Source organism: Nycticebus coucang, chromosome 17 (genome assembly GCF_027406575.1).
Source record: "Nycticebus coucang isolate mNycCou1 chromosome 17, mNycCou1.pri, whole genome shotgun sequence".
Taxonomy (NCBI): Eukaryota; Metazoa; Chordata; class Mammalia; order Primates; family Lorisidae; genus Nycticebus; species Nycticebus coucang.
Genome location: NC_069796.1, coordinates 90,942,104 through 90,958,938, shown reverse-complemented (window position 1 = coordinate 90,958,938; position 16,835 = coordinate 90,942,104). Strand labels below are relative to the sequence as shown.

Sequence of the window (16,835 nt, the reverse complement as noted above, 5' to 3'; positions counted from 1 at the left end):
ATAGGGATTGTGTGAAATTTGCAGATTGCTTTGGATAGTATGGACATTTTAACAATGTTGATTCTTCCCAGCCATGAGTATGGTATGTTTTTCCATTTGTTTTGTATTTTTTTTTTTTTGTAGAGACAGAGTCTCACTTTATGGCCCTCAGTAGAGTGCCGTGGCCTCACACAGCTCACAGCAACCTCCAACTCCTGGGCTTAAGCAATTCTCTTGCCTCAGCCTCCCAAGTAGCTGGGACTACAGGCGCCTGCCACAATGCCTGGCTATTTTTTGGTTGTAGTTTGGCAGGGGCCGGGTTTGAACCTGCCACCCTCGGTATACGGGGTCGGCGCCTTACCAACTGAGCCACAGGTGCCCTCCTGTTTTTCCATTTGTTAACATCTTCAGCGATTTCTTTTCTCAGAGTTTCATAGTTCTCTTTATAGAGATCTTTCATGTCCTTTGTTAGGTATATTCCCAGATATTTCATCTTCTTTGGCACTACTATAAAAGGAATAGAGTCCTCGACTGTTTTTTCAGCTTAATTATTGTTGGCATATGTAAAAGCTACCGATTTGTGAATTTTGATTTTGTATCCTGAGACACTGATGTATTCCTTGGTCACTTCCAAGAGTTTTGAAGTTGAGTCCCTAGGGTTTTCCAGGTATAAAGTTATATCATCTGTGAAGAGTGAAAGTTTGATCTCTTCTAACCCTATTTGGATACCCTTGATTGCCTTCTCTTGCCTGATTGCAATGGCTAAGGCTTCCATTACAATGTTAAAAAGCAGTGGAGACAATGGACATCCTTGCCTAGTACCTGATCTGAGTGGAAATGTTTTCAATTTTACTCCATTCAATATGATATTGGCTGTGGGTTTGCTGTAGATGGCCTCTATCAGTTTAAGAAATGTCCCTTCTATACCTATTTTCTTTAGTGTTTGGATCATGAAAGGATGCTGGACATTATCAAAAGATTTTCTGCATCAATTGAGAGAATAATACTGTCTTTGTTTTTTATTTTGTTTATATGATGTATTATATTTACAAAGTTACATATGTTGAACCAACCTTGAGACCCTGAGATAAAACCAACTTGGTCATATGTATGATTTGTTTGATGTGTTGCTGGATTCTGTTTGCTAGGATTTTTTTTAACAATTTAATATCCAATTTAATTTTTAAAAATACTTAATGAAAAATATAACATAATCAAAACATTTAAAATAAGTACACTTACTACACACTCCAGTAATTCATTTAAGTCACCCTAACTATAGAGTATGAAAAATAAATACAGAAGTGTATTTATGTTAAAATACGCTACTTCCACTTTTGTTAATATTTTATATTTATGTATATATTCTATAGTGAAAGCAGAAATTCTCTATAAAAACATTATGTCCTTAAAATCTTGAGGTGCATATTAGAGCCAAAGGCAATATTTGACATATAAAATTGCAGTACAGGCCTTTCAAATTTGGGGTTTCGCTGGTATAATTCAATGACCAAGGTAAAGAATAACTGTACCGTGCCTAGACAGTCCAGTAAGAACCATTATTTTCTTTAATGTAGAATGATTAATACATATGCCATTGAACATCGTCCCCGAGCACGGTGACAATGAATGGATCAATCCATGAACAAATGTGCGTGGAATAGTGACTGTGCATCAGACAACATGCTAGGACCTCACAGCATTTAAGGCCCCAGGGGGCTGCTGCAGCTAGAAGGTGCCAACCCAAAGGGTGCCTGAGTGGGGACAAGCTCCCTGAATACCCTGCAGGGTGCTTTTGCATGTGCCCACCAGGAAGGGGCCTTTATCTGACTGGCTGCCCCCTCCCTCATCTGTTAATTAAATGGGAGACTCTCCATTTCACCCTATAGTACAGGGTGTCCCAGAAGTCATCCCCTAAAGTCATTCATTATACACAGGGAAAGTGGGAAATGATAGCTACAAAGAGCTGACCAGTGTGCGGAGAATATTTTATAAATAAAGGTACATTTAGCTACAATTTCCTATTTCCCTATGTGTGGTGACATTTGCACACCCTGTCCACAGAGCAAAACCAAAAGCTGTGGGCTCTCTAGAGAGGCTAACTTGGTACACTACCACTCCTTTTTCTTCTTTTTAAAAAACAAGCATAAAAGCCTGCATTTACATTTACACAGCACAAAGTCAGGCAGTGAGTTCTGGAGATAGGAATTCCTTTCACATATCTTTTATGCTAACTAAAAGTTTTAGTGAGAAGAAACTACTTCATTTCTATTTATTTTGTTTTTGGGTAATGGTTGAGGCTATAATGTCAATGGCAGCAGCTGCAGAGTTCAACCACGAGCACCCACTGCTGGCTGCCAGCTGTGCTGTGCCAGCATCTGGGAGCTCTGCGGCACATGAAGGCCCAGGCCTGCCCAGTCTGGGTTCATTTCCTTGCATCCTTCCTCCTGACCAACATGGACCATGGCCCTCTCATTCCCTTTCTTCCACATGACCCATCTTCTAGTGTCCTGTGTGCTGGGCCCAATTTTCAACAGGGGCTTTTTGTTCATGTTCACTTCTTATAGATTTGGGGCTCACTTATCAGAGACCAGATGATCTGCTCAGTAGCGAGTCATGAATGTACCAGCAGCTTTCACAAGTGGACTTTTTTTTAGAATTGTCTTGAAATCTTTTGACGAACACAGACGTTCCATCCCTAGAGAATCTGTCTCATTGGTCCAGGATGGGGTCTAGGCACGGGTATTAACATTCCTCCAAACAATTCTTTCTTCCGATGGGAAGTGGGGTGTGCTTCCTCCCACCTGAAGGCGCTGCCTGTTGCCTTGGCAGGACCCCTCACACTTCCCCAATGGAAATGGCCACCGTTAGAGGTGTGAGGGCACAAGGCAGGACACAACACTCCCAGCGTCTTTATGAGCTAGTGACCATTATGCAGGAGACAAGTGGGAGCTTGGCACTGAGGTTAAAGGCCAGCATGACTCACTGAGGAGCACCTCTGACCACAACTGTGACAAGTGGAATTGTCCTCTGAAATTCATATGGTGAAGCCTGACCCCCAGGACCTCAAAATGTGACCTCAAAGAGATAGGGGTACGCAGACAAGCATGAGATCCTTAGAGTAGGCCCTGATCCAGTGTGACTAGTGTCACTGTAAAAAGAGGACACTTTAGGCACACAGAGATACATGCTTAGAGAAGACAGGGAGGAGGAACAGGGAGAGGACGGCCACCCGTAGCCAAGGGAAGGGCCTGGAGCACGTCCTCCCTCACAGCCTCGTAGGAACCGTTCTGCCAACACCAGATCCTGGACTTCTGCCTCCAGAACCAGGAGAGGACACATTTCTTTGCCTCCCTCCCCACACCACAGCCCAGTTGTGGAACCACATGTAACAAACAACCATTGACGTGCAGCACGCTGACGGGGCGTCTGACTTCTGCTTTTGTCCTCTGCAGAAGTGAGCAGGACAGACATGGTCCCTACGGCACCGAGCTTGCCCTCTGAGAGGGCATCTCTGAGAGGGACATGGGCAGTGAAGGGTCAGGGCTGGAGGCAGACAGGGCCCCTGGCACACACCAGGAGGGAGCTCTCTAGAATCTCCAATGGTGGAGGCAGGAAAACCTGGAGATGGGCCTGGGCTGAGAGGATTTAGGATCACTGGATTTAGGATCACTTCTTCCCCCCCCTTTTTGCTTTTTAATAAATAATTCTGCCCACCCTACCCCTAACCTCTGGAAACCTGGAAACCCAGCTGCCCACAGCACAACCACCTCAGGAGATGGTGCACTCTCACCTCTGCCCTCAATTTAAAGAGCAGGAAATGGTGATTTGGAAAGAAAAGAGACTTTCCCAATGCCCCCAGGGAGCCCCGGCTCTCATTCCCACAGTGTCACCAGAGCCTGAGAACCCAGCACCCACCGGACAGCCATCCAGAAACAAATGTCCAGACTTCTCTTACATGTCCATTTCATTCTCTATTTCCTTCCTGGTCATGCCAGGCACTCATCAATTCTGCTTTTCCACTGAACTTCTAAATGAGCTATGCTCTCTCTCTAATCTCTGCCTTCTCTCCACTTCTATCCTGTTTTCCCGAAAATAAGACAGTGTCTTATTTTAAGGTGTGCTCCCAAAGACGTGCTAGGTCTTATTTTCAGGGGAAGTCTTATCTTTCCTGTCTTTTGGAGGATGTCTTATTTTCGGGGAAACAGGATAGAAGGATCCAGACTGATTATAGTAACAATGATAATGACAACTACAGTACATCAGTGGCCAGGGCAGGAAAAACATTTAGAGATAGTTTAGCACATGGTACTATAACAGGCCCTGCAGCTTCCGGATCCAGCTTCAGCCCCCAGCCATTTGGGTGGCTGTAGAGAAACCTACGTCCTTTACAACATTGTGGGCAAGTGTCAAGATAAATATTCTGTCTGATGGTGGTAAAGAATTTTATCCATTCCCACTTCTCAATCACTGGTCTTTGGAGGTGCTGATGTGGAAAACCAGGTAGTGTTTACAAGGTAAAGTAATTATAGGCACTGCTGATAAAAAGAGTTTTTAGTAGAAGGATGTTGGATATACTCATTATGACATACACGTATGTCTCTATTCCAGGAAACTAAGTTTACCAAAAAATGCCAATTTACCAAGTGATAGAAGACAGAGGAAAAGAATTGCTGTAGACTTGTTGTTTTAACTGTCAAAGTTGAGCTGGGCCTTGGAGACTCTCTAATCCAATGCTTTTTTCCCCCAAAATCCTTTTGCTTAAAATCCCAAACACAGAACAGATGAAAGTGAAGAACAGTTCCTCAGGCAGTTCAAGCTTCCAATGCTTAAAGAAACATTATCCTCCTCTGGAACTGTGGAATCATTTCCGCAGGGCCCTAGGGCCCATGAAAGCAGCCTGAACCACTAAACATTCAGCAAGGTCCTTCCCCCTTCCTTGGATGGAGGTCAAGGACGCTGTCATTCTCCCAGGCTTCTGAGTCCTGGCACAGAGCTGTATCTGCTTTACTAAGAAGTCAGCACTTACCCCGAGGTCAACCCCCCTGCCTTTGTCAGGCTGACTCACCACCCAGTTCCCTTTCTCCAGATGTAGCTGCACGACCCTGTAGGCCCAGCAGTTCTCAGTGCTCTGCTCCAATCTCTAGGGGAGCCCCAGGCAGCCTCCCTCTGCTCACTGGCCTTCTGTATCCTCACCTTCTCTGTCCATGCATCCATCCCCTAAGTGAAGGGCCGCCTGGGGTCCCAGGCCAGGCTAACACAGGCCAGGGAGGGGATCAGTGAACCAACAAAGAGGGTGAAGTCCCCCTGGCACCACCGAGTGGGTTTATAGGGCCCCACTCCTCACCCATATTGAGAGGATCCCTGCAGTGCAAAGTGCTGATAGCTTCACATATGGGTTTCTCACTGTGGCAGTGATTCTCAGTCAGGGCAGCTTGTCCCCCAGGGGATATCTGGCAATGTCTGGAGACATTTTTGGTTGTCATAACTGAGCTGGGGTTCCTGCTGGGCATTGGTGGGTTGAGGCCAGTGATGCCTCCATGTTGGGGAAGGACCTTCACCGCAGAGAATTACCTGGCCTCCAATGTCCACAAGTGCTGGGGGGGAGAAACTCTGACCTACAAGCCTGTGCTACTCTTCCTACCAAACAGGCTCACCACTGAGCATTCAGAGACTGTGTGGCAAAGCCAGGATTTGAACCCAGACATAGGCAATTTCACAGATCATATATCTACTGTGCTGTCACCTCCCTCCTCAAACACCATGAATGGCAATGCACTGCCCGCAGAGTAAAGCCAAATTCCCTCGGCTGGCCTGCAGCTCCTTATAGACTGTCCCTTGACTATGTTTGCTGAAGCAGCCTTAGCCTTCTCTTCTCTGTCTGTACTCACACTGTCCCCTCCAGACATTCATATAGGACCCAGTTGAAATGTCCCCTCCCTCAGAAATTCTCCCCTGCTCCCCTAAACTTCAGCCATCACAACATCACCCCCACCTACCTGTCCATGTTTATTTCACAGTCAGCATGTCCCCATGTGCAGGCACTGCCCTGCCTTGGCCACAGTCTCTCACTTGGTCCCACAGCAACCCACAGGTGTGCCTCATAATCCTTCTCTATGAATAAGGAAGCCGGTGCTCAGGTGAAATCATAGGACCAAGAAGCACAGGACATGCTGAGAACCCATCTCTGCTTAGATAGCCCATCCAGGGGTGAGCCAGCCTTGCTCTCAGAGCCTGTCTTTTGTGTTTGAAGGGAGCTAATTTGAGGAGGACACAGGTTCGCCAAGCAGGCCCTGCCAGGACAGGAACCTCAGGGAAGAGGAAGAGGCTGACCATGTTCCCGTCATGGCACTGGTTAACTTACATCATTGACATCATCTAATTCTCAGAGCGACCCTGTTGTGTAGATAGAATTATTGTTTTTTAATAATACAGAAGGATTCTGAGCAGTATGTTTAAAAGCCTCACTTAAGATCCCAGATGGAGCTCCTGGTGGAGCCAGGGTTTGAACCTGTGAGATTTCTCTAAGATTCTTTCTGTTATAAGGAGATAGCTTTTGGTTTAGTTAAGGGAGAAAATTTCTAGCTATTAGAGCTGTTCCAAACTGAAATAGATTCCTTTTACTAGTAAGGCACTCATTGGATCCTGAGAGTAATCAATGAGCAGGTGGGTGATCACCTGTCAGACTTCTGGGCTGGGAGGAGAGTGGTCAGGGGAAGGGAGCTTCCTTATAGCTCCCCCCTCCCTACAGTGGTCTCTTCGGAGGGTATGGTCACGGTGCCAGGGTGGCTGGGGCATCTGCTTGGGCCTTTTTCTTTACTCAGCAGGCCTGCAGGGGTAAGAGCTAACATTCTGGTTTGGGATCAGAGAGAAGTTGGATGCTACTTAGGTCTCTTGTCCAGGCTATAGGCTATACCCTAACTCACAGGGTCTCAAGGGTGCCAGTGAGACCAACTCAGCCCCTCTGCGCCCCCTGCAGAAAGCCTGACTCCCATGAGGAGCAATAACTGCTTTCCAGGCAGGGTCGAAAGCATTCCTGGGGCTGCGTATTGTTAACAAACCATACTTATACCATCAATTGCCCACCTATCATTTTGATACTTCCCTACTTTTGGATCCTAGGACACATACTGGAAACTGTCAGGGATGCTGTCAGTGACTTAACTGAGGAATTGCTGGGAGGAAGGAAACTCCTAAATTTACATAGTCCATGGATAAATGTGAGTGTTCTTCAGCATAGCTTTTTGACTGAATCAATTTTTTTCCAGTGTGAAAAAGAGAGAATCAATTATTTGTATCCTTTGGGATACAAACTACTTGTTGCCTTATGGGTCAAAATTAAGCCAGGCAAAAATATCTGGGAGAAATTCTTACACTGGTACATAACAGGTGTTCTTTGGTTGAATTACTTTGTCCCCATGCCAAAGGCTCCCACTATTTCTGTTGAAATGGCATATTGGATCTTTAGGCAGAAAACTCAGAAGAATTAAAAATCAGTTTGTGAAGTGGCAGGGACCACTCCACCCTTGGGGCTTTTCATAAGCTATCCTCTTTGCCTATTCTGACCCAGGAGGAACGATGGCCCATGTCCTTTCTGTTGGGCAGCATCCAGTCAATGCTTAGAGCAACTGCTCACCTGGGTCATTCGTACGAGTGATTAGGAAAGAGGAAGGGCCCCTGGTGGACGCCCGTGCACTCTAGTTCATACAATCTCACAGACCCACACAGTCCTTCTCTGAGCTTATGTATCAAACAGATTGGGCAGAAACAAGTAAACTGGTGGGACATTAATTCTTTTTATTCAGTGCTAAGAAAGTAAGCAGGTTCATATTTTATTTGCCTTCTAAAAACACCACATACAATAATTATGTTTATGATGAATTCAGGAGAAGTAATTGAGATTAAGAGCAAAAAATAGTTGTTTGAAGCACAACCACACAGTGATAAATAACACTTGTTTTCACTCACATACATTCACAACTGTTCTCATGTTTCATTCATTCATTCATTTGTTCAACAGCCATTCAACACCCTTTATCACTGTGCAGTGGAGATCCCTACAATGAATAAAATGCTCCTCAAGGCACCTTCTGCGGGCATGAATAAGCGAGTGTACAAATGTCCATGAGACCTGGTGAAGCTGCAGCCAGTAAGGGGACCTGCTGTCTGCCGGCCCTGTGCTGGGCCCTGAAGCCAGAGACACACAAAGCTGGCGGTGTCTCCTACATGCCCCACCCTGGCTGTGGGCCCTGCCAGACTCCACCCCGCCTGTGCACCGGCATCCCCGGCACAGGCACATGCCTTACCCAGCCCCGCAGGAGCTCGTAGGCTGTGACACCCAGGGACCACCAGTCGACAGGGTAAGAGTACCCGGGGCCTCCATCCACGTACACCTGGAACACTTCTGGGGCTGCCAATGACAGGACAAAGAGAACATCATTGCGCGTCACAGTTTATGCCGTCACCACCCCTTAGAGAGGGACACCAGGATATGAACCCAGCTTTTTTTGGACAGTGAAACCTGTAATTTCTCTGCTATGCCACATGGCTCCAGGCTTTGGTAAGGCGTGAGCTGGGGAACAAGCTGCAGACATCAAGGACACACCTGTAACCTTCCAGGGCAGACTAGAGATGGTGCCCTCAGGGAGGTGGGTCTGCTGGGAAAATGGTGGGTGAACTCAGCCAGAGGAGGAGCTGAGCCTCTGAGGGGTTGAGAAGCTTGATCAATACCATTCTATTTCCCACGCCAGGCGTCCCAACAACCAGGATGCTCATACTCCTTGTGCTGATGCTGATCTCAGGGACAGTTTCACTTTAGCAAGGGTGGAATGTAACATGAAGTGCCCAGAGTAGGTGAATCTGCAGAGGCAGAGAGCAGATGGGAGGCTGCGCGGGCTGAGGAGCTGGCAGGGGAGTAGAAAAGTGCTTATTCACAGGCTCTCCTTTGGGGGTGATGACACTGTTCTGGAACGAGGTAAAGGTGGTGGCTCCATAACACTGTGAATATTCTAAATGCCACTGCCATGTTCCCTCTGAAATGGCTGATTTTGTGTTGGGTGAGTTTTACCTCAGTAGAAACAAAGTGATGGATGGAGGCCAGGGTTTGCTGGGCCTGTACGATCCAGGGGCCTGCCTTTGTTCTGGGGCCCTGACCCTGCAGGGGTTGTAAGGGACTAAGTGGTGGGTCAGTGCCATTGCCTTGCCCTACCTCATCAGGTCTGGAGCACATTGCAAGGCCTAGTTGTTCACACTGGCTTCCAGGAAATTGTTGGGAAATGTTTATTATTTCTAGTGAATTAATTTGTGGGCGTAATTCCACTTTACAGTCGTCAGAGCAGCCCAAATCTGTCTTGGGGAGCCACAGCATGCTGAGATGAATGCTGTCTCGATTCAGTTTCCAGACTATTATTCGCTCAGTGTGAGCAAGGTGGAGCCCATCAGGTAGGCGAGGGGACAACTGACTTGAGCTGCTAGATCTACAATTTCATGCTGGAGTTTGACCAGTGGCCAAATTCCAGTTGCCGCCTGTGACACTCCCCTTTCCTCTTCGCAGAGGAAATATGTGCCCTCTAGGGGGCGTATTACACATTTTACAGATGAAAGAGGTTCAGAAAGGGCTGGTGTGTGCAGGAAGTCACACAGCCAGGGAGTGCAAAACAGATGTACCCTGTGCATCCACTGAATTCCTGTCTGAAATAACGTCTGTATCAATGTTTCTTTAGGTATAAAAACATGCTCAGTGCTGTGCTGGGGAATGACCCAGCTAGGAATCTAAGGAAATGTCTCCCTAGGTTAACCCTTCCCTTCTCTCCCCTTCCCTCCCCTCCCCTCCCCTCTTTCTCTTTCTTTCCCTCCCTCCCTTCCTTCCTTCCTTTCTTCTTTTCTTTCTTTCTTTCTTTCTCTCTCTTTTTTTTTTTTTGGCAGAGTCTCACTCTGTGGCCGTAATGTGGTGGCATCTTAGCTCACAGAAACCTCAGACTCTTGGGCTAAAGGGATCCTCTTGCCTCAGCCTCCTGACTAGCTGGAACTACAGGTGACCACCACAACACTTGGCTGTTTTTTAGAGGCGGGGTCTTGCTCTGGCTCGGGCTGGTCGGGAACTTCTGAGCTCAAGTAATCCACCCTCCTCAGCCTCCCAGAGTGCTAGGATTATAGGGTGAACCTCTGTGCCCGGCTCTCCTTGGGTTTTTTGACCCTTGCAGAACAGCTGACTTGATGTATTGGGAAACAGGAGGGCTGGGGAAGCTGGAGTAACCTCCTAGTAATGGGCTCCTTACCTTCTCTTTGCCTCAGTTTTGTAAATTGTGGATAATAATAAGGGTTTGTTCACTGGGTTGTAATTAAGACAGTGCATGCTAAGAGCTCAGCAGGATGCCCTGCCAGTAGCAGGTGCTCTGAAACTTTAGGCATTACCACCAGGGGTCCAATTGTCCCTAGATGTCCTCTTCCTTTTGAACACTTGGCCACCTCACCATCCACCCAGTCACGCAAACCAGCAACATGGGGATTATACCAGATTCCGTGTATTTTCAGCATCTCTTTGTCTCCCCATTCCCATCTTTCCTAGACCAACATGACTCTGAAGTGGGTGATCTTACTAGCTCATGAAGTATTTAGTGAGCACGTGTTTACTGCCTTCCTAGCGTGGGCTGGGCATCAGCTGTGCTGATCTGGATCCCACCACCGAGCCCAAAGCTGAACTTGAACGTACAGAGACTTTGTCCCTGACATCACAGTCTGCATGCCTGTCCCTCATCCCTTTGTCCTGAGGGTTCTGGGAGAGGGGAAGTCACACAGTGCTTGTCCCTGGGACTTGAGCCCAGGAGTTCTACAGCCCAGGATGTGCCCATGAGTGCAGGAATGGCTGTGACTGCCCAGATGTTCCCCATAAGTCCTACTCAGGCTGGGCAGCCCAGAGCCCATTTGGAACTCAGGGTAAAAGAAGTAGCTGAGTGATTCTGTCCTGGCTGTTGTAACCAATCAAGTGCCTGCAGTCCTAGAGAAAGTGACATTCCCTCCTCCCTCACACACTTGGGGTTGATGATAGAACACAAACAACATTGATGTTGTAATCTCCACACCAAAGTGACTGTGGGTGGCTCAGAATTGCAGTGCTTGGACTTGAGAGACTGGTGCAGGCTTCGACCTGGAGCTACATACCTGAGGACACCCTTTCATACTGGGAAAAATGAACAAGAGCAGCCACAATCTGTCAGTGCCACTTTAAGGATTGTGTGCAGACACGTATTACACCTTTAATCTTCCCAGCTGCCCACAGAGATAAGCCTTCTGATTTTCAGATGAGGATGCAAAGGGTTGAATCATGATCCCCCCATAAAAGATTCCTTCAAGTCTTAATCCCTGGTCCTGTGAAGGGGGCCATATTTGGAAATAGTGTCTTGGCAGATGTAACCAAGTTAAGAATCTCACAATCAAATCATCCTGGATTTAGTCTGAGCCCCAAACCCAGTGACTGACATCTTTATAAGGAAAAGGAGAGGAAGCCTTCAGACCCTTGTGAGGACGGAAGCAGAGAGTGAAGTGAAGCAGCCACAAGCCAAGGAAGGCCTGGAACTTCCAGAAGTGGAGAGGCAGGAGGACCCTCTCCTAAAGCCTTTGCAGGGGAAACAGCCCTGCTGGCACCTTGACATTGGACTTCCAGCCTCCAGAACTGTGAGAAAATGCTTTCTGTTGTGTCAAGCCAAATTTCTTGTGGCTACTTTTCTTCGTAGCCACAAGAAATGAATATATAGGCTAAGGAACTTGCCTGGTCACCCGCTGGCACCACAGTGCTGGGATTGGCAGCTATTTGCTGACTCCAAGGTCCTTTCTCCTATACTAAGGTAGCAGGCAGCTCCAGGTTAGATAGCCAGGGCTTGAGGATAATTGTCAGCTGCTTTCTAACTTTATTGATATCCTGTTTCTGCTAAGCTGTTGATTTCTATCTAGACACTTCCCAGACTAGTTTTTTTATCTATTCTGTTGGACACTCTGACCACCTCACCACCGTAGGCATGCAGAGCAGGGGTGTTGAGGTCTGAGGCTGGGACCCATTCCTGCATGAGTCCTCTGGGAGGAAGCTTCTATCCACAGGGACCTGTCCCAGTGCTGGCTGCCCGTTGCATGCAGAAGGCTCTCTCTCTTGGGCCTGTGAATGCATGGGGTGGACACCAGGTACCACAGGACCCTCAGCTGCCTCCAACATGACCGAGCAGTGTGGAAAAATCAGCTTCACCCTCACTAACCATCTCTGCTAGAAGCTGAACAGTTCTGCCAATGCAGGTTTGAAATGGAAAGTGAGTTTTGATTTCAAGGGACATCAGGGCATCACATAATTGACCTTCCAGAAAAGCAAGAACACGGGGCGTTACATGAAAGCGCTTGCTGTTCTTCCCTTCAGAAATGTAAACCAGCAATTGGTGGGATTGCTACCAATCCTGTACCCTAACTGCACAGAGTTTACTTCCTTATTAGACTAAAAATATGGGGAAAATACAATAACACCCATGTTATAATTATTGCCTTGGTGTTTTAGCTCCATGAATGTTGCTAGAGGTTTCCATAACAGCAGTGGCCTTTGAGATGCTATTGACCATCAAGCTAGGGGCTGCCAGGTTGCCAGGGTCTGTTCCTAGAGGCAAGTGCTCCTTTCTTGACTAGGAGTATAGAATTACTGTGCTACAGCCTAGAGGGGACCTTCAGGGGACATTCCTTCCTCCATAAACTTTATAGACAAGGAAGGCATGGCTGATTGGAGAAGTTAAATGATGGTCTGGCCCAGCCAGGACTAGGACTCAGGTCTTCTGCCCACTGATACTTTCTTCAAGGCAAGACCATGTCTCCAGCTAGCTTGCACATCCCAGTTGCAGGGTGGCCAGAAGTGTGCACCTGGACAACTCTGCCTAATGGTCGCAGGGGCACTGCTCAACCTGTCCAAACCAAATGCTTCTCTTTCAAAACTACCCCTTCTCCTGGGTTCTGTCAGACAGTTTCACAGCATGAAATCTGGGAAGCACCTTGGACTGTACTCCTCTTTAGCAGCTGTTTCTGATCCTCCCAGACACATCTTTTTTCCTTTCCTGAAACTTCTTCTCTGGTCCTTTCCCACCTCTGCCCAGCTCCCTTCCCTGCCCACCTGCCTTCAGCCCGGCTTTCTTTAACCCCTGACAGACCTCCCTGAATTAGTCAGATCAGTGGAACGTGGTGGTTCAGGGTCTGGGGTGACTATTCAGCCTGCATCTGAACCATTACCGGCACAGTGGCCTCAGGTTAGCTGCTTAGCCTTTTATTTGTGTCCCAGTTTCCTCATCCATAAGAAGGAATAACAATAGCTGCTACATAATGTTATTGTGAAGAGAAAATGGAGTTGTTTTGTTCAATATGTTTACTGAACATACAGTAAGTGCTCAATAAGTGCTAATATTTGCTTATTCAAAACACTTGCTTAAGATCATTCCAAGTTTTCCTGTTTACTGTACAATAAAGTTCAAACTTCCTAGCATAAAAATTTCCTAAAAACAGGCCCCAACTGCCCTCACAGCCTCATGTTTGGCCACTGTCCTTATTACATTCATTGTAACTATTTCAAAGAATAGGACACACTCTATTTTTGTGTTGTTGTTGTTTCAGATTAATTGAGAGTACAAAGAATTAGATTACAACGTTTGCATTTGTTAGGTAAAGTCCCTCTTATAACTGTGTCCCACTCCCGAGAGGTGTGCCATATACCCTAACATCGCCCCCATTAAGTGGAATTACACCCATCTCCTTTTCCTCCCCTTTCTCCCTACCTTGTTCCCCTGCCCCTCACCTTGAATTGGTTTGAATTTTTCTCTTATGTGGGTGTGTATCAGATTGTCTACTGGCTTCATATTATAAAGGCATAGATTGGATTCTTGCTTCTCCATTCTTGTGACACTTTACTAAGAAGAATGTATTCCAACATCGACACACTGTATTTTTAGTCTATGACTTGCCTGTTAACCTTTACCCTTTTTGTCATATTCACAAATTTCTATTCATACTTCAAGGCCCGGACCAGATTTCACTCCCTGTACACCGTTCATCAAGTCCCTTGCTATTCCCGTGTTTCCCTCTTTCACAAGCATGTCAATGCATGCTCTGAATTCTCACAAACCCTTTCTCACTCCTCCCTGCATTAGCATGCTGTATTTGAATTCATGGTGTACCTGCCCATCTTCCTTGCTCAGTGGTGGGCTCTCTGAGGACAGGAACAGGACTAAGGCAGCCTCAGATCCCCAGGGATTAGCATGAAGCTAGTCTAGAAGTAGATGCTCAATGCATCCCAGTGGCAAAGAAGTTGAAGCCAAAGGGTCCTGGACTTCAAATCTCAAGTTACTCTTGCTGGTGATTTGTCATTGGGCAAGCATTTAACCCATATTCTAGGGAATAAAAATAGTTTCTATGTCACATATGAGATAACATAGGTGATATATTTAGTTCAGGGACAGAAACAAAGCAAGTTCTCAACAGATGTGAGCTAGTTTTTATTACATCAATTCATAACTGAACAGGCAATGAAATGCACATAGATGTGGAAGCCAAGCTACAAGCTGCAGGCGCACCCCAAGTGATTCCAAAGCTCTGTGATAATTCTCTGCATTACAGTTGGTGAGCAGCAGGGAGAGCGGGAATAAGCAGCATACGGACGCCCTCTGGATCTCTTTGGGGGTAATTTGTATTTCTTTGGCTCTTAGCCAAATGAACTCAGAAGTCATACATTTATGCATTAATTTGAGATAACACAAAATCATGGCATCTGTCTGATATAGTTCTAGTTCTAGGGAGATGCTAGTAGCATTAATAGCAGCAGAAAAAATTCGTTTCATTAAAGCATGTAAGAAACTGCTGAGCTGTTGGCCGTCCGGATTTCGCAGGTCTACAGAGGAAGAGAAAGAGGAGAGGAAGTTCAATGGGCTGAGGAGTAAATAGGGAAGCTCGGATGAGGTGTGGGGGAAATCAGCTCCATACCAAACATGTCAGATTCAACTATAATTTGTTCTTTAAAAAGACTCTTGAAAGTTTTCATGGGGAATGACATTTTAACTAGAAGGACAGAGTTAGAATCAGTGCATTTTACAGTCGTGGTGAGATAGTCTGGATGAACTTCTATGTAGCATCTTGTGCTGATAGAAAAGTTCATTCATGCAGTACCACTCTCTTGAAGGATTCCAAATTCTCTATTTATCCAAGACAATTAATGCTCTTTAAAATTTCCTACTGAACTTGACATAAGAACCAAAAACTCTACTGTGGCACTCAGGTCTGCATTATCTGGCCCCACTCACTCTCCTGGTTCATTTTTTCATGTTGACCTTGCTCAAGGCACACTAATTTTCTTTGGCTTCTTTCTCTGGGCTGAGCTCCATTTTGCCTCAGGGCCTTGACAATTGCAGTTCCATCTCCCTGGCTGCTTTTCCTTCCTTTTTTACTGAATTACGCCCACTGGGACCCAAATAAAATGTTACTTTTGAACCCTTCAATCTAGTTCAGCTACACCATCATCATCTCTCCTTTCCATCATGATTCTTATAAAGATTTCAAACAATTCTGATCTGCTTAAAATGTAGGCATTGGAGTGCCACACCTAGCCTAACAGTAAGAAAAAGCTAGATGATCTATATAATCATAACTTTTCTTGAATCTGACTTGCATGAAATCTAAAGAAAGCCACATGCCTTCAGGAAGAGATAGACAGGGCTATGAATATTGGCTTGCCTTGGGAATGATGTGGGAAAAAATAAGGCTGCCATAGAAGAAGGCAAGAAGATTTCAGCTGAAATGTTGTTATGAGAGGATAGAACCATTGGTTGTCCAGATACAAGGAAATTTGTATCTATTCACAAGTTATTCTATATAGACCTCACTGTGTACTCATGAAATATATTAGGGCAGGGCAGGAGACTATAGAACATTTGGTTTGCTAATGCAGGATTTAAGGAGGACAGCTGCCTATGCTTCATGAAAGGCATGAAGCGCTCCCTAGATCCCTTTTCCATACCTTTATGGAACAAAAGCCTTAAGCTAATGCTCTAGCACCATAAGGGCACAGTTAAGGGTAAGAGAGGAAATAGAAAAATGAAACCTCTACCCCTGGGAAAGGGCCAGAAAATTATTCTGGGATAAGGCAATTACTAGTTTCCTATTGCTGAAGAGAGAAAGAATCAATATCCCTAAGACTCATCACCACAGAACCCATCTAAGACTGAGGCAGAACCACAACAAAAGAGGATGTGCATTCCTCCCACTGCCCACTATATTATCAAGTGTCAAGCAGCCAGAAACAGAAGTCTACTGCTAGGGAGCAGAACGAGTGCTCAGAGAGACCCTCCTTTAAGGCACGGGCCCACAAGGAAACACTAAAGCTGAAGGTGGAAGCCCAGGGAACCCTGACTGTGGAGGGAATACTCTGAAGGTGGCCTTAGAAGAGCAAAACCCAAATCAAGCTACACACCTGATTATATTGATGCAACTCTCCCTCCCCCAAACAAAACAAAACACACGGCAGTACAAGACACGTGTCAATTTCCAGGCATGGATTTTGCTCTACACGCAATGTCCAGGTTTTAACTCATAGCTATAGGGCACATAACAAAGCAAAAACCAAACAAACAAAAATCACTGCAAAAAGACAAAGAAAATATAGTGCCAGAGATGAAGGATGCTTCCAACAGGCTCATGAATAGATTTGAAGACAGGTCAAAAGTAATTACCTAAAGTGAGACACTAAGAGAAAACACTTCAGGGGGAGAAGAATAGAGCATCAAAATACTGTGGAGGAAAATATCAAAGATCTAACGTGCATATAATTGAAATACTAGAAGAAGAGGAGAGAT

The 16,835-nt window shown here is 46.0% G+C and overlaps 1 protein-coding gene across 7 annotated transcripts in view; it reads right to left on the bottom strand.

The window, feature by feature from the left end:
• Positions 1-16,835, bottom strand: part of STK32B (serine/threonine kinase 32B) — a 368,237-nt gene that overhangs the window by 41,498 nt on the left and 309,904 nt on the right. For all 7 annotated transcript variants that reach the window (XM_053567283.1, XM_053567287.1, XM_053567286.1 and 4 more), the window contains one exon: positions 8,286-8,389. In XM_053567283.1, the coding sequence (XP_053423258.1) occupies positions 8,286-8,389 (104 nt within the window). The remainder of the gene's footprint in view (positions 1-8,285; positions 8,390-16,835) is intronic.